The sequence below is a fragment of the Polypterus senegalus genome, chromosome 13 (assembly GCF_016835505.1).
Source record: "Polypterus senegalus isolate Bchr_013 chromosome 13, ASM1683550v1, whole genome shotgun sequence".
NCBI classification, from domain to species: Eukaryota; Metazoa; Chordata; class Cladistia; order Polypteriformes; family Polypteridae; genus Polypterus; species Polypterus senegalus.
In genome coordinates, this window is record NC_053166.1 from 79654925 (window position 1) to 79676984 (window position 22060).

The 22060-nt window shown below is 35.3% G+C and overlaps 1 protein-coding gene across 1 annotated transcript in view; it reads left to right on the plus strand.

The window, feature by feature from the left end:
• fam50a (family with sequence similarity 50 member A) overlaps nucleotides 1-22060 on the plus strand; it is a 40020-nt gene that overhangs the window by 11603 nt on the left and 6357 nt on the right. Inside the window, exons 2-12 of the mRNA XM_039774572.1 lie at nucleotides 1005-1089; nucleotides 1254-1353; nucleotides 1875-1996; nucleotides 2196-2272; nucleotides 6708-6774; nucleotides 15133-15194; nucleotides 17685-17761; nucleotides 18243-18297; nucleotides 18391-18439; nucleotides 18552-18622; nucleotides 21194-21304. Of these exons, the coding sequence (XP_039630506.1) occupies nucleotides 1005-1089; nucleotides 1254-1353; nucleotides 1875-1996; nucleotides 2196-2272; nucleotides 6708-6774; nucleotides 15133-15194; nucleotides 17685-17761; nucleotides 18243-18297; nucleotides 18391-18439; nucleotides 18552-18622; nucleotides 21194-21304 (876 nt within the window). The remainder of the gene's footprint in view (nucleotides 1-1004; nucleotides 1090-1253; nucleotides 1354-1874; nucleotides 1997-2195; nucleotides 2273-6707; nucleotides 6775-15132; nucleotides 15195-17684; nucleotides 17762-18242; nucleotides 18298-18390; nucleotides 18440-18551; nucleotides 18623-21193; nucleotides 21305-22060) is intronic.

Sequence of the window (22060 nt, forward strand, 5' to 3'; positions counted from 1 at the left end):
AGTTTCTTGAGCTGCAGGACATGCAACGTACGGAGGCTCTGCAAGAGATCAGCGGTAGTGAGGAGGAGGTCGAGACAGAGGAAATTTCGACAAGTGAAATTAAAGAAGTAACCTTCTCCCACATTCCCAGCACAATTTTCATTGAAAAGAAACATCCGGAAAAAGTGGCAACTAGTTGTTCTGCAGCAAATTATGATGACATCTGCTTGGCTCACTTCCGTAAGCTTTTAAAAAGCAGGCAAAAGCAAACGTCGTTGCATAGGTATCTTTATACTAAAACTGAAGCTGTTATAAGTGAAGGTGCCAAAAGTGCAGCCAAAAAGGCAAAAACAGATGATTAGCGTAAAAAAAAAATCATACGTACGTAATGTTAAGTGTTAGGCTAAGTTTAATGTTAAGAAAGTTTATTTTTTTACAGTTCATGTACGTACGTACAGTTAAAGTGCAATTTTATTTTTTTTTGATGTGAAGGTGGCGAAAATGCAGCCAGTCCTCTAGTCCTCCCTCCCTCCTTCCTTCCTTCCCTCCCTCCTTCCTCAGCCGCTCTCCGTTAACTGCAATCGTCTGCCACCTCCCTCCCTCCCTCCTCAGCCGCTCTCCGTTAACTGCAATCGTCTGCCGCCAAAGTAAGGTTACATTTTCTTAAGTTGGTTTATCTTTTATTTAACTATATTTACTAATAAAGTATTTTGATGTTTGTTTCTTATTTAAAAACATGTTTTTTTCCATTATTTATGATATTTTGGGGACTTTTTGGGAGGGCTGGAACGGATTAAACTCGTAACCCGGGGTTCCACTGTATTGTACTGTTCAATATCAAAAGTATTGTATCTGGATTTACTCTAGATTACTTCTTTTTAGTTTAGTCTAATGTGAAATGTTTGAGTCAGACTTGCATCATCATCAACATCATACACTAATTAATTCTCTAATTAATTCAGCATTAATAATGTTGAAAAAATGCTTTTAAAATTCATTTTTAATACTTTGTTTTTTCCTCAAAGGAAAACATGGTAAAATCCAACATTGACAAGAAATTTTCTGCTCATTATGATGCTGTAGAAGCAGAACTGAAGTCTAGCACTGTAGGTAAGTTTAACTTATGGTAGTTTTTCTTTATGGAGCACCTTTTCTTTACAGGTGTGTGTTTTTGATGTAATAAATTAACCATCTGTTTAATTTAACATTACTATTGTGCATATATGCTAAAATAGGTATTAATTTTCAGCTTGGTTAAAATGTCCTCTGTACAGGTCTCGTAACTTTAAATGATATGAAAGCAAAACAGGAAGCATTAGTAAAGGAGAGGGAGAAACAACTTGCAAAGAAAGAGCAGTCCAAGGAATTACAATTGTGAGTACCACCCAATGTTCTATGTGCAATAAAAAAAAGAAGAGAGCAAAAAATTCCGCGCTATCTTTATAATAAGCATTTACTATAGAATTAAATACATTATTATATGTTTACCTGATGTTGGCACAAAAGGCTATTGGATAAAGCAGCATATAGATAGATTTTGTAGACTGGATAAGGAATGTAAAAACAAGTTACTACAGTCTACACCCTTTGAAGAAGGGTATACACAAACATTTGAACCATGAAATTGTATATTTTAGACAATCTTTTGAAAATAAAAAACACATTTAATATTAAACACGGAGCTTTCACTGGCATTGCTTTGATGCACTATTGAAATTCTTTGAGTATACAATGAAATAACTGATTTTTTTTAGTTGCTAAGTCTGTTTACAGCTGATTGGTATTGTACAAAATATATTTAGAAAAATTTGTAATAATGCCTAAATTTGAATGCTTAAGAAATACTGTTGTGTCAAAATGTTTTTTATGACTTTTTTTTCTTTTTTATTTCTTAGAAAGCTAGAGAAACAGAAGGAGAAGAAGCGTAAAGAAGAGCAAAAGAGAAAAATTGCCAGCTTGTCTTTTAACCCAGACGGTGAAGAGGAGGAAGAAGAGGAGGAGGATGATAGAGATGATGGTGAACATGTGTTTACATTCCTTCAATCTTCAGTTTATTTAAAAATTTCCTTTGACTATGTTGTTTTTCCTCCTTTTTTTATGAAATAAAGCTTTAATCAGTGCCATTTACCTTGGAACTTGTTTTTTTAAAATGTATGGGTTAAATGTGTTTTACTGTTACCATTGTTTATTAAGACATTTTAATATTTTTATTTCAGATGTCCCTATTAAGAAGAAGAAACTTGGAAAGAATCCAGATGTGGATACTAGCTTCCTACCTGACAGAGACAGGGAGGTAAAAGCTGAAATTACAATAATTGCTGAGCTTACTGTCTGTCTTTGGGGAAAATTAGCATTTTAAATATACAGCTCCATTTGTTATTTGGTTTTAAGGGCATTATGTTGAAAAATAGAAGTATAACAATCAGAATTCTTAAAACACAGTCCATCATTGTCTAGTACCACATTTTAGTTTGAAGTAGGCTGAAACAATGTTGTTAATACAAGCTAACGCTTCTGGATTTGTATACAGTACTTTGATTCATACACATAGCTACGGGCCAAACCCAAATTTGTGCAGTGTAATGAATAGGTAGTCCTTTTCAACCATATCAAATGCTTTTTCTGTATTCAATGGTAATAAGATCTCCTGGGTGTTAGACTTTGTGGGTGAATATATTAATATAAACTGCTCAAAAAAATTAAAGGAACACTTTGAAAACACATCAGATCTCAATGGGAAAAAGCAATCCTCCTGGATATCTATACTGATATAGACTGGGTAATGTGTTAGGAACGAAAGGATGCCACATCATTTGATGGAAATGAAAATGATCAACCTACAGAGCCCTGAATTCAAAGACGCCCCAAAAATCAGAGTGAAAAAATTATGTGGCAGGCTAGTCCATTTTGCCAAAATTTACTTGCAGCAACTCAAAATTGTACGCAGCACTTTGTATGGCCCCTGTGTTCTTGTATACATGCCTGACAACATCGGTGCATGCTTCTAATGAGATGACAGATGGTGTTGTGGGGGATCTCCTCCCAGATCTGGACCAGGGCATCACTGAGCTCCTGGACAGTCTGAGGTGTAACCTGGTGGCATTGGATGGACCAAAACATAATGTCCCAGAGGTGTTCTATTAGATTTAGGTCTGGAAAGTGTGGTGGCCAGTCAATGGTATCAATTCCTTCATCCTCCAGGAACTGCCTGCATACTCTCACCACATGAGGCCAGGAATTGTCGTGCACCAGGAGCCACTGTACCAGCATAGGGCCTGAAAATGGGTCCAAGGATTTCATCCTGATACCTAATGGCAGCCAAGGTGCCTTTGTCAAGCCTGTAGCAGTCTGTGTGACCCTCCATGGATATGCCTCCCCAGACAATCATTAACCCACCACCAAACTGCTCATGCTGAATGATGTTACAGGCAGCATAATGTTCTCCATGGCTTCTCTAGACCCTTTCACTTCTGTCACATGCTCAGGGTGAACCTGCTCTTATCTGTAAAAAGCACAGGGCACCAGTGCTGCATCTGCCAATTCTGGTATTCTATGGCGAATGCCAATTGAGCTGCATGCTGCTGGGCAGTGAGCTAAGGGCCCATTAGAGGACATGGGGCCCTTGGGTCACCCTCATGAAGTCTTTCTGGTTGTTTGGTCAGAGACATTCACACCAGTGGCCTGCTGGAGGTCATTTTGTAGGTCTCTGGCAGTGCTCATCCTGTTCCTCCTTGCCCAAAGGAGCAGATACTGGTCCTGCTGATGGGTTATGGACCTTCTATGGCCCTCTCCAGCTCTCCTAGAGTAACTGCTTGTCTCCTAGAATCTCATCCATGCCCTTGAGACTGTGCAGGGAGACACAGCAAACCTTCTGGCAATGACACGTATTGATTTGCCATCCTGGAGAAGTTGGACTACCTGTGCAACCTCTGTAGGGTCCAGGTATCGCCTCATGCTACCAGTAGTGACACTGACTGTAGCCAAATGCAAAACTAGTTAAGAAACAGTCAGAAAAGATGAGGAGGGAAAAATGTCAGTGGCCTCCACCTGTTAAACCATTCCTGTTTTGGGGGTCATCTCATTGTTGCCCCTCTAGTGCATCTGTTGTTAATTTCATTAACACCACAGCAGCTGAAACTGATTAACAACCCCTCTGCTACTTAACTGACCAGATTAATATCCCATAAGTTTCATTGACTTTATGCTATACTCTGATTAAAAAGTGTTCCTTTAATTCTTTTGAGCAGTATATTTTAAGCTCTTATAAACTCTCCCACACTGTTTATAAATATTCCCCACACAGTTATACAGCATAAATCCTTTGTATTCTCTTAGATATTAGGTAAGATTCATTGAAATTATGTATGTGAACACACTGTTTACATACAGTAAAACCTAAATATAATTTTAAAGATATCGATTGTCTCCGATATCACATATGTTACAGCCATTACGATAGACAGGCCACCAGCAATAAGTACGTACAATGCAAGAAAAATTGTGTACAGTGACACTAAATGTACGTACATGTACTTAAGTACTGTAAGTAGAAAATAAATTATGGTTACTCGCCAATAATGACACGATGACTTGTTCGATAACGATGAGTTTAGTTTTACTGCACAACAAAGGAGAGCGTTACAGCTCTTCTAAAGGAGCCTCTTCAGGCGACTGTAGCACCGCTGCTATTCTTCTTCCGGCAGTATTCAATCCAAATCCCTAAAGCAGATTCCATCCAGACTACTGCCTTATTACATCCACTTACAACTCATTTTGCACCCTGGTTAAAAGGACACTGCGGCCGTAGATCTTATATTCCTTTCCTACTTTAAAAAGAATCGTAGCCTCATTGATGCCGTAATGGCATCCTACAGCGGTGTAGCTTTTCCCTTCCTTCAACATATTTAAAACTCTTTTACCTTTTCATCAATCGTTCACATCTTCTGTTGGTGCTGGCACACAGCCCCTGAAGCAGTAGCAGGAGCAGATCATTTTGGAGCCATGATGAAGGGCTTGACTATGCACAAAGATAAACACAAAAGAGCACAAAAGTTTTACACAGCGAAACACGTTGATGCTCAATGAGCGAGAAAAGACTTCCTGGTTAACGCTGCAGAATCGAATTCAGCACTTCATCACTGAGCCATTGAGCACACAGGAACTTAACTGCGTGCTCTGATTGATTATCTTCTCAGCCATCTGCCAATAGCATCCCTTGTATGAAATCAACTGGGCAAACCAACTGAGGAAGCATGTACAGGAAGTAAAAAGACCCGTTGTCCTCAGAACCTGCGAAGCAGCGAAAAATCTGTGTTATATATTTAGATATGCTTACGTATAAAATCCGCAATAGAGAGAAGCCGCGAAAGTCGAAGAGCGATATAGCGAGGGATTACTGTGTAGCTTAGCTTGAAGCAAGGTCCATATTAATGCAATTTGCCTAAATGATGGTCCAGTTGGTAAAGATGTCATCATCAAGTTGCACTTGTTTTATTTTATTTTTATTTGGTGAATACTGTGTAATGCACCTGGGCTTGACAAGTCTTGAAGTAATAGTATGATTACTGGAAGTTACACTATTATTTATTTTATTGTTATTATTTATTAGTTTAAATATTATGCAGTTTAATGATGGTAAAGTTGTTTAAAAAGTCACTTTAACGTGTCAGTGGACAGAGATTAACATTAACAAAGTGTAATTGGTTTACAAAAAATATTTACTATTTATTCCTTTTCTAAGACATGTTCAGTGCAATACAAATTTTGACAAGCACCTCTGGATATTTTACTTAAGATATTTTATTTAAGTCTAAATGCCTCTTTGGATGATTTAAAATATGTTGTCAAAATTATAGTTTTAAGTTGTTTGCAAAATTTGTTCAATAAAAAGGTTCTATATTTTGACTGCATCTGTCATGCAATGTGATTCCTTCTCTTCATTAGTGCCACCCCTTTGAAAACTATCACTTTATGGGGCAATGCAAACCTGTATTAATACTTGTGTGCACATTAAAATGTTTTTTGTACAATGCTCATGACAGTGGAATAGGTTATTCTTAGCTAGTCTACTGCAGTAATTGCAGTGGAAAATGTGGTTACATCCACTCATGTATGGGAAAAAAATTCCGTTGAATACCATGAAACCGGTATAATTTAGAAAAATACCGTGATATAGAATTTTGGTAATCCCGACCAGCTCTACCTTCCCTTATCTTTTCATCTCAGGGGTGTCCCAGCTGGGTTGAGCTGTTGGCTGTCTCTTAAACCATTTTTCCTTACTTCCTTACTTCCATTTACTTTAATTAAAGCCCCTTGGGCTCAGTAAATACATGATACCTTGGGATGATGATATCAGAGTTCCACTTCAGATCTCCTTCTCACAAAACAGAAGAGACCAAAAAATAAATTGAATTTGTGTGTTCATGTACTGCGTTCATGTACTGTATGATGCAGCAATGGTTGCAGAACAAATTTTAAATAAAAATCATCTGAATAGAAAACAAGGTTCAGTGTTAGTTTATTTTATTTTATTAACCCATTTTTATTGTATTTTGTTATTTTGGCATAATTAGAAGTTGCTTTCAGGATTTAGGAATATGTGATATTCAGTAATATAAAGTAGGTAGTTAATTATTTTGGGAGTTTAAGTAGTAGTTAGTTCTCTAGGAACATTCTGAAGTAAAAATAACTATAAATTATGTGCCTTTCTTTGTCATTTTAATGTACAGGAGGAGGAGAATCGCCTGCGAGAAGAGCTAAGGCAAGAATGGGAAAGGAAGCAAGAGCACATTAAAAGTAAGTTGGCCTGTGTTCACTTTGTGAGTAATTAATAATGCAAGGTTACAAATAAAACTGAATCCGTTTGTTTATGCTTCTTAATGTGTACTTGACCTTAGTAGTTTCATATTTTTTTCAAGGAATTTGTATTTTTTTTGCATTTAATAATGCAAACTACTACTACTAATAATTCTTTGCATTTATATAGCCCTTTTCTCACTACTCAAAGCGCTCAGCAATTGCAGGTTAAGGGCCTTGCTCAAGGGCCCAACAGAGCAGAGTCCGAATTGGCATTTACAGGATTTAAACTAGCAACCTTCTGATTGCCAGTGCAGATCCCCAGCCTCAGAGCCACCACTTCACCTTTGACATATACAGTCATATGAAAAAGTTTGGGAACCCCTCTTAATTCTTTGGATTTTTGTTTATCATTGGCTGATCTTTCAAAGTAGCAACTTCCTTTTAATATATGACATGCCTTATGAAAAAGTAGTATTTCAGCAGTGACATAAAGTTTATTGGATTAACAAAGTATGCAATATGCATCATAACAAAATTAGACAGGTGCATAAATTTGGGCACCCCAACAGAGATATTACAGTAATCCCACGCTATATCGCGCTTCGACTTTCGCGGCTTCACTCCATCGCAGATTTTAAATGTAAGCATATCTAAATATATATCACAGATTTTTCACTGGTTCCCGAATTTCTGCGGACAATGGGTCTTTTAATTTATGGTACATGCTTCCTCAGTTTGTTTGCCCTGTTGATTTCATACAAGGGACGCTATTGGCGGATGGCTTAGAAGCTACCCAATCAGAGCATGTATTACATATTAAATAAAAATCCTCATTGATATACGATATGCTTCGCGTGGTGCTTCATTGTTTGCTTTACTATGTCTCTCTCACTCTCTCTGCCTGACGGAGGGGGTGTGAGCAGAGGTGCTGTTTGCACAGAAGCTGTTTGCTTAGTGGATACGGATGCTCCTCTAGAAATGCCGCTTTATCGCGGTGCTTCCAAAAGCACACTTATTGATTTTTTGATTGTTTGCTTTAATCTCGCTGTCTCTCTCTCTCTCTCTGACGTTCTGTGCGCCTGACGGAGGGATGTGAGCAGAGGGGCTGTTTGCACAGAAGATACTGACGCTCCTCTAAAAAATGCCACAGCAAACTTAAAAGCACACGTATTGATTTTTTGATTGTTTGCTTTTCTTTGCGAGCGCTCTCTCTCTCTCTCTGAAAATCTCTGCTCCTGAAGAGAAGATCTATTTGCTTTCTTTTAATTGTGAGAAAGAACTATCATCTCTCTTGTCATGGAGCACAGTTTAAACTTTTGACTAAAGGGTGTTATTTTATGTCTAGAGGGCTCTAATAATGTTAACAGTGTGGAAGAGTTTATAAGGGCTTAAAATATATAAAAATAACTATACAAACATTTGGTTTCTACTTCGTGGATTTTCATCTATCGCGGGGGGGTTCTGGAACGCCACCCCCGCGATCGAGGAGGGATTACTGTACATCAATATTTAGTTGAGCCTCCTTTTGCAAATATAACCGCCTCTGGACGCCTCCTATAGCTTTTGATGAGTGTCTGGATTCTGGATGGAGGTATTTTTGACCATTCTTCCATACAAAATCTCTCCAGTTCAGTTAAATTTGATGGCTGCCGAGTGTGGACAGCCTGCTTCAAATCATCCCATAGATTTTCGATGATATTCAAGTCAGGGGACTGTGACGGCCATTCCAGAACATTGTACTTCTCCCTCATGCAGATTTCAGACTGTGTTTTGGGTCATTGTCTTGTTGGAATATCCAACCCCTGCGTAACTTCAACTTTGTGACTGATGCTTGAACATTATCCTGAAGAATCTATATATATATAATTGACTAAGTCGCACGACAGAGCCCCACCCGCCAACTCTAACCCTGCTCCCGCGTCCATCCTCGCTCTCAAAGCAGCTGCTACCTCACAAATTGTCCTTATTCCCCAGATTTCCCTGACCCCATCAGATTCAAATTTGCCTTTTACTTTTACACGCAGACTATTTCTTGTTACATTGGCCTTTGCAATGACAATTAATAAGGCACAGGGCCAAACTTTCAAAAAGATATGCCTGTATCTGCCAAAACCAGTTTTCAGTCACGGACATTTGTATGTTGCTCTCTCCAGAGTTCCATCTTTTCTTTCACTCACAGTCGTATCCTCAAACCCACTCCATTTGGACAACTGTGTCTTTCAGGAAGTGTTCACCCATCAATAAATTATGCGGCGTAGGCTAGTTTGTTGATATTGAACTAGCCACACAGCCCCACAGCATCATGGAACCTCCATCAAATTTGACAGTAGGTAGCAGGTGTTTTTCTTGGAATGCGGTGTTGTTCTTCTGCCATGCAAAGCACTTTTTGTTATAACCAAATAACTCCATTTTTGTCTCATCAGTCCAAAGCACTTTGTTCCAAAATTAATCTGGCTTGTCTAAATGAGCATTTGCATACAACAAGGGACTCTGTTTGAGGCGTGAGTGCAGAAAGGGCTTCTTTCTCATCACCCTGCCATACAGATGTTCTTTGTGCAAATTGTGCTTAATTGTAGAATGATGTACAGATACACGATCTGCAGCAAGATCTTCTTGCAGGTCTTTGGAGGTGATCTGTGGGTTGTCTGTAACCATTCTCACAAACCCGCGTGTATGCTGCTCCTTTATTTTTCTTGGCCTGTCAGACCTGAGACCTTAGAGTATATAGAACAACATTTTTGAAAAATGTTGAATTTGAAAAGATCAAGTAAAAAACATAATGAAACAGTATAAAACATAATGAAAGACTTTAAAAATTAGGCACTCTAAATTATACAGGGATATGCACTTGAAAGAAGCCCAGAGTATTCTCTTGTAACTCCCGTTAGGATGAAGCAATCCCGGCTTGTTCGAAGCTTCATATACTGAGGAACACATTGCTCATTGTTTCGTTCAGATTGCTTTGTCCTAGCGAGAGTTATTACAAAATATTTGTGGCCTCCCTGTACAACATAAAACCAGACTATATTTACGACTATATTACCATATCAGTAAATACTATTCCAGCATACTACAGTTGTTCATATATGAATAAGTAATAAACCCAGCAATACAAATAAATGTAAAACATTTGCCATTGTATTTTTAGTGCAAAATATTTAAAATTGTATTACTTTATGTAATCAAAAGAATTAAGTGTGCTTACACATTTCAGTTACAATTTTGATATGTATTTTTTAAATATATCAAATTATGAGATTCGGTGGCGCATGGGTAGCGCTGCTGCCTCACAGTTAGGAGACCCGGGTTCGCTTCACGGGTCCTCCCTGCGTGGAGTTTGCATGTTCTCCCCATGTCTGCGTTGGTTTCCACTGGGTACTCTGGTTTCCTCCCACAGTCCAAAGACATGCAGGTTAGATACATTGCTGATTCTAGCTTGTCCCTAGTGTGTGTGTGCGCGCCCTGCCCGGGGTTTGTTTCCTGCCTTGCGCCCTGTGTTGGCTGGGATTGGCTCCAGCAGACCCCCGTGACCCTGTAGTTAGGATATAGCAGGTTGGATAATGGATGGATGGATAATTTTGTTGTAGTTTTGGTTTAGATGTAATTCATATAAAATAAGTGATTTATTTTTTGTTGTAGTTTTGGTTTAGATGTAAATCATATAAAATAAGTGATTTACTTTTATATACCTTTTGTTTAGGTTACATTTATTTTGCATTATTTATTAATACTACAACTTGAAAAAAGATATGTTTTCCATAGTGTTATAGTATAACACCAGATGCAATTTCTTTTCATGTAAGGGCAGAAACAGTAGTCATTATATATATTGGGAACTGACATTTTTCTTCTACTTTTTATAAAATGCCTTTTGGGGGTGTGTGCATAATATTAAAATTAAAATGAAGAGTACAAATTCTCATAATTTTTTGCGTAATACATTTTAATAAAAACAAAATATATGTCTGTAGTCATTATTATGGGATATTGTCAGTAAACCTGCTCTTTATTAAAATTGTACTGTTTTTATTATCTTATTTGATACGATGCTTCACAGTTGTATTTCGTACACATTAATTCATTCATTCTTAAAATTTAATAGATATATGAAAGTAATTGTTTGTAACAGAGGTATGAATTTTACTGTTTGAGAAATTTTCTATATACTTGTATTTTACAATGGCAGGATATATTTGAAAAAAATATTATGGTCACATTCTATCAAAGGAAACTTTGAACTCAATAAGCCCCTTGAAGAATCCATTGGTATAAATGGGGGCGGGGTTTGCTATAAAGGTTTGGTTATTCTTAATGTGTATAAATGTTGTCCGTATGTTCTGATACTAAAGAAAGAATTAATCGAATTATAGGTAAGCAATGGGCCAGCATAACTGAACATTTATTAGTGTTACTTTATAGCCTCAGATTGCTAACTTTGAATCCTGTTCGGTCACTTTCCATATGGAGTTTGCAGTTACCCTACATCTGTGTGAGATTTTCCTCCCACATCTCAAAGACGCAGGAATTAAATTTGCCTTACAGTGGACTGGCATCCCTTTTATGACACAGCCCTACACTGAAAAAAGTTAATGGAAGGATGGATGGATAGAAAGATGTTAAATGTCTTTTACTGAAATGGCGTTCATTATAATAAAAATATTAGTAAACTAGTAAATAGTACTGAACTATTTCCAATATGTTAAAATTTTGTTGTCATAGTATTAATTGAAAATATTTAACATTATACATGGTTTTTAAAGTCCGTTTCAATTAATTATATTCTTATTGAATGCACTTTCACTCGTAAATATGGCTAGTAAAAGAGGGCATAACAGTGTAGTCATATAGATTTTAAAAACGTACTTAACAAAAAAAAAATATTAGACAGCTAATCTAAACAATACATAGCAGCTTATGACATGATGAAAAAATGTGTGTATCAAGTAATCCATTAATGCTTTGTTGTGGAGAAGTTAAAAGTTTTAAAAGAGTAGCCCACAAATATACAGTATTTACCTTTGTAAAATCAAAGGGTCAGCTCAGTTAAGCAAGTGGTTGAACTACGGATACAAATTTTACCTGACTAACAAGTTAATGGTCAAATACACATAAAGTGCTTAATGACACAAATAATGCAAGGCTAAATTTCCCTGAATTTGCTTTTATGCAATTTGTATTTAAAAACGTATTTTAACATTAAGAAAATATCTGTTACACTGTCACTTTACATTACTAAGACTATTTTTTTGTTTAGGAGTAAGGGTACAAGCTTTGTAATCATGTGCATGCACAGCCACCCAACAGTTAGTGGACTCAATGTGTATACTGTATGTCTGCATATGCAGGGAAAGTAGCATGGTGTCCTTTTATATTTAATCAAGCATCATACAGTTCACACGTGTGTATATGCTACTGAAGGCATTAATTTGTATCATTTGCAGCAAATACACAGTCAACATGGACACATAAATTGTGTTGTGTAGACTTCTCTCTGGATGAGTGTGATCATCTTCATTGAGGTAATTTTTCAACATGCGCACAAGTCTGGGTCACAAAACTGAATTAGCCCTCATGTTAGCAACTGGGAAAAACAGCCCCTGTGTTAGTATATCAGTGAAACCTGCTACTCAAGTCTAGTGTCCAGTTAGTTTCTTGTTAAGGCTGTTAGCTGTGTGTTTAGCTAGAAAATATTGTGTCTATATTTGTAGAGTAGAGGACACATGCTCCTTGGGAATGTGTTCATTTTAGAATTGCAGCTCATAGTTTAAACTTTCATACCCCTTTAGTAACCATAGTGGAAATATCAAGACAAGAGAAACATGGTATAAAAGAAAGAATATGTTTAAATTTAAAGCTGCACTTCAAAGAAAGTTAAATATACATCGTACTGTAATATTTATATAAAAACATACAAAGGCAGCTGAAGAAAAGCCATTGGAATAGTACAATCATCATTCAGTTCTTACTTAAGGGTCTTTAATGACTGCTGTCCATTTGGTAGAGTGCAGGAAGCATTGTTCTTGGCATATAGTCAATGTTGCATCTGTGCTGCGGGAGTCTGCTTTACCCACAGGTTTTGTGGATTTAGTGAGTTTTGTGTAATCAATGCTATATATGATTAGGCTCTCTAAGGCCCCAGTATTGCACATTCTTCCCCTATCTGTGCACAGTGAACCTGCCTCAATCACTAACCTCCATTTATAGCCATTGCTATATTTTGGTATAGCTGCCTGGAAAGATTTTTTTCTGTTTTATTTAAAGTGCATGTATGCTAACATAATTAGTGCACACAAATCACAATTATCAAATTCATAGTAATAACAGTTTTTTGGGAAGATCTTGAGCCCTCTGCCCTTAATCGAACTAAAAATAATTTTAAAGCCAAATATAACTCTTTAGCATGATAATGTACTGAACATTTAAACATATCTACACATTTTTTAATGGAAATTAAAAGTTGTCTCCAGGTTGCAAAAAAGAAATAGGAGCACAAAAAAAAGTTCAGTGAAGAGCGACTAGGCTGATTCCAGGGCTACAGGGGCTGAGTTATTAAAGAAAGATTTATAAAGCTGAGACTTTTTATTTTAAGCAAAAGGAGATTAAGAAGAGACATGATTAAAGTGTTCAAAGTTATAAAGAGAATTTGTATAGTTGATCGTGACTGTTCTAAATAAGTTCTGCAAGATGCAACTGGAAACTTGTTAAGGGTAAACTTTACACAAACATCAGGCTGTGTTTCTTCACACAACTGTAGACACATGCCATAGGCTCCCAAGTAGTGTGGTAGACAGTAGAACTTTAGGGACCTAAAAAAATAGACTTAATGTTATTCTGGAAGAATTATGTGGATAGAACTGACAAACTTTGTTGGGCAGAGTATCCTGTTCTTGTCTAGATTGTTCTAATATACACCACACAGTATTTTTGTATTTACAGCTATGGCCAGGGTGCTAACATAATTGCAGTGTGGGTGCTCCACTTGGTATAACTTTGAAGTGTTTTTTTTATTATTAAAAAATAAATAAGTTATAATGGTGGTTAGGGCATTTTAAGAAAAAAAATGGTATTTGAGGCTGTGGTGTCATTTATTGTATCAATTTTGAAAAGGGTTACATATGAAGTTTAAATACAACTCCAACTATGCTGGTACCTAGTTAGAGATACTTTATCAATATAATTGTGCCTTTACTTTTACAAACTATAAGCTTATCCACCTACAGCAGCTTTACATTTTCACATTGAAATGCTTTTATTTCTTCATATGTAGCTTGGTCAGAAGTATTGTAATTGGTTTAAAATTTTTTCTTCAAGTTTTCATGTATTTTTGTGTTATGAGTGACCATGAAGGAAATGTATTTTCAAGGGATTTTTTTTTCTGTGTTCTTGGATGTCTTGTGTATGTTGGTATATATCTGCACCTGTGCCAAATATCGTAATTCCTGAATGGATAAATTGATTGTGATCAATTTTTTCATAATTATTATATTCCAGAAATATAAGAATCCCAATGATTTTGAGCAGAAATGTCTGGTTCATTGTTTCAGTTGAATGCTGTAAAATCTAAAATTCTTTTCACTAAAAAATATTTTTTGACATTTCAGAACTTTCACATTGTGCCACAATTTTATATTTACAATAGAGAAAGATTGCATCTTGTTTGATACTGTACGTTTTTTTTGGGAAAACAAAAGTTTTATTTGAAAGTGGTTGTGTGATTGATTGGAGTTAGTTATTTCTAAATAGAAACAATACAACTTAAACATGCTGCTAGCAAGTGCCATCAGAATAGGAGTAGATTGTGTGATCTCCTGAGCCAGAATTTTTTTAAAACTTGATTTCATATTTATTTTAAGTGTTACTTCCACTAAACTAGACTTTTCAAGTCATCTGAACTTTCCACAATCTCTGTATGCAATACACCAACTAAATGTTTTCTTTCTTGTAGATAACATCTGTTGCAAGATTTTTCCCCAATAAAATACTTGGAAGAGGAGGTTTTGTGCAAGTTGACTGGAATGCTAAAAATGTCAAAACTAGGCAATGGTATTGCACAGCATTTTGGCAGACTAGATGGAGAGAGCTGTTGTAACCTTATGTTGTGAAACATTTAAAGGTTTTCTTCAGATTAACAAGCCTTGCCTTTATTATAAGGACATAGTATACATGTTGCATTTCAAGTACATATATGTCAGCACTTACCAGGATGGAAAAATCTTTTATTTATTTATTGACTTGTTGAAAATATTTTCTTTAAGAAAAGACCTATCTGCACTGCTAGCACATGGTCTACCTTTTGTAACAGTTGCAGGGACATCTGCATATTTTCCTTATGAAAATCTCTTGTATTTCTTGTAGATGAAGAGATAGAGATTACATTCAGTTATTGGGATGGATCTGGCCATCGTCGGACAGTGAAGGTGAGATTGCAATTTTAATATTTTTGAACAATTACATAAGCTTTAAAAATAATGTATGAAACTTTTATTTGTAAGGTTTCTGTAAAAGCATCTCACAAATGTGCACTTTAATATAAGCAACTGAGTTGCTGAATAAGTGTTTAGAAGAATACACTCTCTGCTTTGATTCTTACCACTACTGCTGTACTGCTCCTTGCTTTTCAAAGCTTTATGGTTCCTACAGATCACTATTCATAATGGATTAATCATCAGAAAGCAGTTCATCCAGTTTTAAAAAATTTGCCTTTCCCTAGTGAGTAGTGAACAATAATGCAGCCTCTGCCTTTATCCATCCATATTATAGGTCTGCTTTATTCATTAGGAAAATTATGAGAGGTGAGAGATGAACTTTAATAAGTACGGATGCAGGACAATAACCAGAGGTTCTAAAACTTGCATATGCACATAAAGAGGCTCAAAATGTGCACATGCAGCTTTCCATTCAAAAGTTGGGATTTATAAAAGCAAATTTGATGGGAGAAGTTGTGTATATTTATGGTAACTCATGAGTACAAACTATTTTAGTTATCTTTTAAGAGGGCATATACAATATATTTGCACTGAAGACGTTTTTTGTTTTTTCCTCTGTTTGCATAGACTACCTTTTGACACTTCTCGGGCTTCACTCTATCATGCCCACTGTGCTGGAAGCAATTAATCGACCAACTGAGGCATTGCATCCAGTTTTCACATGGTGTGGGTGTACATACCTAAAACATGGCGATATTTTGCCAACATGAAAAGGAAATTTACCGAAGTATGCAGTTTTCCTAAATTAATGAGAACAATTTTACTACACTCGTTATGGCAATAAGGGCTTCTAGCAAGAGTGAAGCTGCTTTTAATGCACAAGTCATCTTCTGATGCCACGATGAGATTGACAAACTTCATGGTTCTTAGACTGGGTCAACCCATGATTCATTTATTTTGAGGCTAAGTATCTTTGACAAGCATGATGGTGCTGTACATGAGGGCTGTAAGGTAACTGGCTGAACCCACAATTTTGCATTTCGCCTGAACTGTTTATTGTAACACCACTCATTTCACTACATTGTAGTGGTCCCGGTGCCGCTAAGATTCATACTGTCATAGCAAATTAAATCAATAATACTTTGGTATATTAAATGAAAAATAGAAGATTTTGAGCAAAATTGTGCAAGAGAAAGAGGCACTCTTCGCGCAACCCTCAAATACTGTAATTCTGCAATTAATTATGAATTCTTCTCTTCAATTGCTATTGTAATTACCTATTTTGTGATCAGAAAGATCAGCCTCAGAATGGTTCCTAGGCCACAAAATCTACTGATTCTCGCGTCCAAACTTTTTAATTTAAATAAATCATATTTTTAAATACTATTTGCTTTGTTATCAAACCAGCCCTAAACAAGTTGCATAGGTTTATACAGTATTTCATTTTGTGCAGTACAGTTGTACACAAGTATTGGGAATCCATTTTCAGCTGTTATATATCATTTTTTTTCATTAAAGAAGTACTGAATTGAGATATGCCATAATTTCTTAAGCATTATTGCCTCAAAACTTTTACCTCATTTAATGTACAGCTTAGGTATCACATCCTTTGCAAATTTTGCATTTATTGCCTTTCTTTGTACAGCTTTCTTGTGGGTGGGCAACAAGACATCCAGTTAGATTGATGGACATTGTTAAACTGTCAAGTTGCTGGTGTGTTTAACTGATTTTTGCGGGTTTAGAAAATTAATGGATGGGTGTTAACCTCAAAAATAATTTATAGAAGTTTTTGTTTTTCTTATTTGTTCAGTTTGCCATTCTGTGTGACATTTTAATACTGGGGTGTGTGTCAAGATTATCTTATTAAAAAATGTTTTGGCATGTGTCTTCTTAAGTGCCACCAGAGGGAGCCATATGGCCTTGTTTTGTAAACCGTTGAAACAACCTATTTTTGCAACAGCCAAAATTATGGTTTCATATGCATCTATCTTGCTATTCTAAGAATACACCCTCAAATGCAAGGACTAATATAAAAATCAATTATGTACTTTGAAAAGCAAAATAAAACTTGTGCTTGATTTAACCTGATGTATTGGAAGATAAAATTGAACATAGCTGAAGTCTAACTTGGATGTAAACAGCTGTCTTTTACTCTCAGACATTAACTGTGAGTGATGATTTCACATATACAGTGCTTTAAAAAAGTATTTGCCCACTTTCTAATTTCTTCTATTCTTGCTTATTCATAACACAAATGTTTCTGATTCCCAAACAAATTTAGTATAATACAAAACACAACCTGAGTGAACACAATGTAGAGTTTTTACATACCCATTTGATTTATTGTAAGAAATATGAAATAAGTTCACCAACATCTGTATCATAATTGTTATGAATACGCAAAAATAGAAAATCTGGAAGACGGAAAAATAACTTTTTCATGGCTCTGTTATCCCTAATTGTATATGCTGTTTTTTGCAGATGAAAAAAGGAAACACCATACAGCAATTTCTCCAGAAAGCTTTGGAGATCCTAAGAAAAGACTTTAGTGAGTTGAGGTATTTAAAAATTAGTTTATTCTGTACTTCTTTAAATTGCCAGAATGGATTTGTTATATCCTTTTTAGTATGGATTGTCAGTCACTGTTTTAATGATTTGATATTGATGGATTCCCATTTATGGATCAGTGTCCTTGTTTTAGAGCACAATATGCAAATTTTCTGTAAGGTAAATATGACAAACAAAATGAGTTACAGTTTTTAGCTAACAGAATAATTAACTTATTTTTTTCTGCAAGTTAATATTGACCAAAGTAAGGTTGCCTATAATTTTGTTAATCTTCTGTTTTCTGTTAACTGCCATATTGGAGCAGAACAATGCATGAATACAGTATATCTGTATTCCTCTGTGGGCTTAAATCTTAATCCCCAAGTACATACAGTAACTTTTCTCTTTAGAATTACTTAAAGGCAGATTTCTTAACAGCAATTCAGTGTATAGTCATTATTATCATAATTGTTGTATATTTTTTGTTTTTAGATCAGCTGGTGTTGAGCAACTAATGTACATTAAAGAAGATCTTATAATTCCACACGTATGTATCACTTCAAAGATTAAAAAAAAATAATCAGTTTCTGATTCATACTTGATAGTTCACCATGGACATTGTCTCTGGTTTACTTTACAGCACCACAGCTTCTATGATTTCATTGTTACCAAGGCTAGAGGCAAGAGTGGTGAGTTTTCTCTTTACGTTTTGTAAGTAAATGAAAACTTCAGGCCAGTAGAATCACTATTTGGCTTTACTTGTTATTAGTCTTGCTCATAGGTAGTATCCACTTTTTCCAGGACCCCTCTTTAACTTTGACGTTCATGAGGATGTCCGACTGCTCAGTGATGCAACAGTAGAGAAAGATGAGGTAAGAATTGTTTATCCTCTAGAAATATAATGGAAAGTGCAAAATCTGCATTTCCTTTAAAGCAAATTGTTTGGAATGTATTTTTGGTGTGACATCTTGGTTTATGTTAGCTTGGAACTCAGAGGTCAGACATTACCTCATTATTTTTAAATCTTAGAATTTGAATAATTTTTTATTGAGTTTTCATAGTAATGTGTTTTTTTTTAAATCTTTAACTAAAACTTAAGTACCCTTTACAACTATAATAGAAGTTTTTTCCCCCTGGGGAAATTTTGGCATTTTACAGAAGCAAATATATAAATAAATAAATAAATACATGCATGCATATTGATGGTATGTCTACTGTGCTATTTACCAGCTGTTGTCTATCAGCTGTCACAGTTGATTTTTAATTTTCTTTGTGTTTATAACCTTGTCCTTGATCAAGTTTTGATTTATCTTTTTTATGCTCTATCTTGTTGCTTTAATTAGTATTTGAATGTCTTTTCAAATTGACTTGTTTTTGCTTACAATAGGAAAGGTACTATTTGAAGTAAAGACTGGTTTATGAAAATCATAAACTGTAAGAGTATTTTTCATTACAAACTAGAAGTTTTACTTGCTGTTTTTTTGCAGTGCCCAAAAAAATTGTCTAAAGAGATGAATAAAAAAAATAAAAATCTCTATTTCATTGGGCAATCTCAGCCTTAGTAGACAACCACACTCATTTGACTTTGTTTTGATGAATTATAACTGAACTATCTGTTAAATAAAGAAACAAAACAATGCACTGTCAGCATAACAGTTACTGAAGCTAAAATGCAATAAACTCTTGAATTCCAGGAAACTGTTACAAATACAATTATCTGTGCAAACATAGCCATACTTTATATGCATCTGAATTACATATGTAGCTGAGTTTAAACATGTCTGTATTTATTGGTTTACACAAAATTTAAACATAATTAAAATGTTTGGATTTTATAGTGCTATGTTGTTAATATTATTGTATTTTTCTGGGAAGAAACTAATGTCTTATTTTGATTATGTACTCCACGGCAGTTTCAATATGTGTCGGTTTGAGGGTTTTGGGTTTAAATGATAATACCTGTGTTGATCAAAAGTGATATGCAGCATCCATAAAATCTATATATATATATATATATATATATATAGATATATATATATATAGATATATAGATATATATATAGATATATAGATATATATATAGATATATAGATATATATATATAGATATATAGATATATATATAGATACATATAGATAGATAGATAGATAGATAGATAGAGAGAGAGGAGGGGTTGGCGAGCAAATGGCACAAGTGGAAAATTTTACATCTGTGAACAGTTTTGAAAGCTTTGTGGAAAATTATTTATACACATTATGGTTCTTCGGTTTAAACATACAGCATTGGCTCTGATAAATGTAAAGTAAAATTGTCTATACATTATATTCCTCACTTTTTGAGGTTTGATAAATTTTTCATGTCAAAGGTTGGTGATATAAATTATTATACAAGCTTTGTTTTTCATTACATAATCCTATTTAATGCAAAATCTTACACTTGGTAGGTAAGTATTAATGTATTAATATTGCTTAGTGTTACGATTTTCAGCATGTGGTTGTTATTAATATGCATCATTACAGGTTATAAGATCTATTTTGTTTTAGTTTTAGGCAGAAATATGTGAAAGTGTTCAGAGGTTTTGTATATATTCGGTAGGCATTATTATTTGAAGGAGAAAAATGCAGATGCTTTTGAAATACTTTTTCATTTTTTTGAAATTTTACAATTTTGCACCACTCGGGTGGAGTGGTGGCTTCGAGGTAAAGATCTGCACTGGTAATCGGAAGTTTGCCGGTTCAAATCCCATAAATGCCCAAAGTGACTCTACTTCGTTGGGCCCCTAGCAACGCCCTTAACCTGCAATTGCTTCGTCCTGGGTATGATGTTAATCTGCATCCAGTCCTGCAAGCAGGCCCTCCAACCTGCAGGGAAAAACCTGGGGGTTGGTGGCAGAATTGGCACTCCAGCCACCATAAAAAAACCTCACACTGTTCCATTCCATCTGAACTAGTGTGGTGCTGAAGTGTCACCCGTTGCATGGCTGCACTCAGATCCTAATCTGGGATCCTGAGTTGATTTGTCATATGGTGGGTGCGGCAATGTGCTGCATCATCTAGTGCTCCTAACCTCTCTTGTACATATTTGAGTCTGTGTAGTTAATTTAAGAATCGAGAATTGGACAAAGGTGGACATCCACAGACATATTTACCATAGGAGGAGAACAGTGTACTTGATGAAAACCCATATGAACATAGTGCAAAATATTCACTGCAACAAAAATCCAGTTTTAAATTACATTTCCATATTTTTTTGCTTCATTAATAATATTGTTCTCCGAATACAAAGATACATAGAATTCATTAACATTTGAATGAACATTGTTTAAATCTAATCTTTTCAGTATAAAGTAAGCAATGCCTACATAAGACTTAATTAATTTGATCTCTTCTTTTATGCTAGATTAAATTTTTAGATTAAGTTTGCCTATTGTGTATCATTCACAGTCTCATGCTGGTAAAGTAGTTCTGAGAAACTGGTATGAGAAGAATAAGCATATCTTCCCTGCTAGCCGCTGGGAACCATATGATCCAGAGAAGAAGTGGGATAAATACACTGTAAGTATTTGAAAATGACTTGATTGTGTGTTCTTTCAGCAACATCTTAATCATTTTGCCAAATTCAGAAATTCGAAGGACTACTCCTTCAGGTTGGTTCCACAGTTACATAATATTATCAAAAGTAATAATATATTAAGTTTTAAACACGATATGAAATATTTACAAACCTTACATTCCATTTCTTTTGATATCCTTTTTATATCTCTTACTGATTGCTAATAATAAGTGGAGCCCAGTTTGAAAGTCTGCATTTTTAGTAACTTTTTGTTTAGTACTGGTTAGACAAAACACTGCCTTTAAACTTATAATGAAAATGATGATCCTCTGCTTTAAACATTTCTCAATGCTTTTGTTACTGCTAAAGGCTAAATTCTCTTTGCCTGTTAACTCTTCTGGCAGTGGTGGCTGTGTCGGAGAGCATGTTATTTGCTATTAGAAAAGGGAGCATGGTCTGATAATATCAGCAAGGTTGACATACCCCATGACTAGAAGTTGTGTAATGTATTTTACCTTAACTGGAATGGGTACCCCCTGAGTCAGACTTGCTTATTACATATGTTTAAAATTAATACAGACAAAATTCTGTTACAATGAACTTCCAGGGACCTAAAAAATATTTTGTAGCTCTAGTGCTTTCTTTAACTTGCGTCCAGGCGTCTGCAATAATTTCATTAGCATCTTTCGCGTTAATTTTAATCTCCTCCTGTCTACAAGTTATGCTGATGAGAATTTTTCTTAGCATTTTGTTGTGAT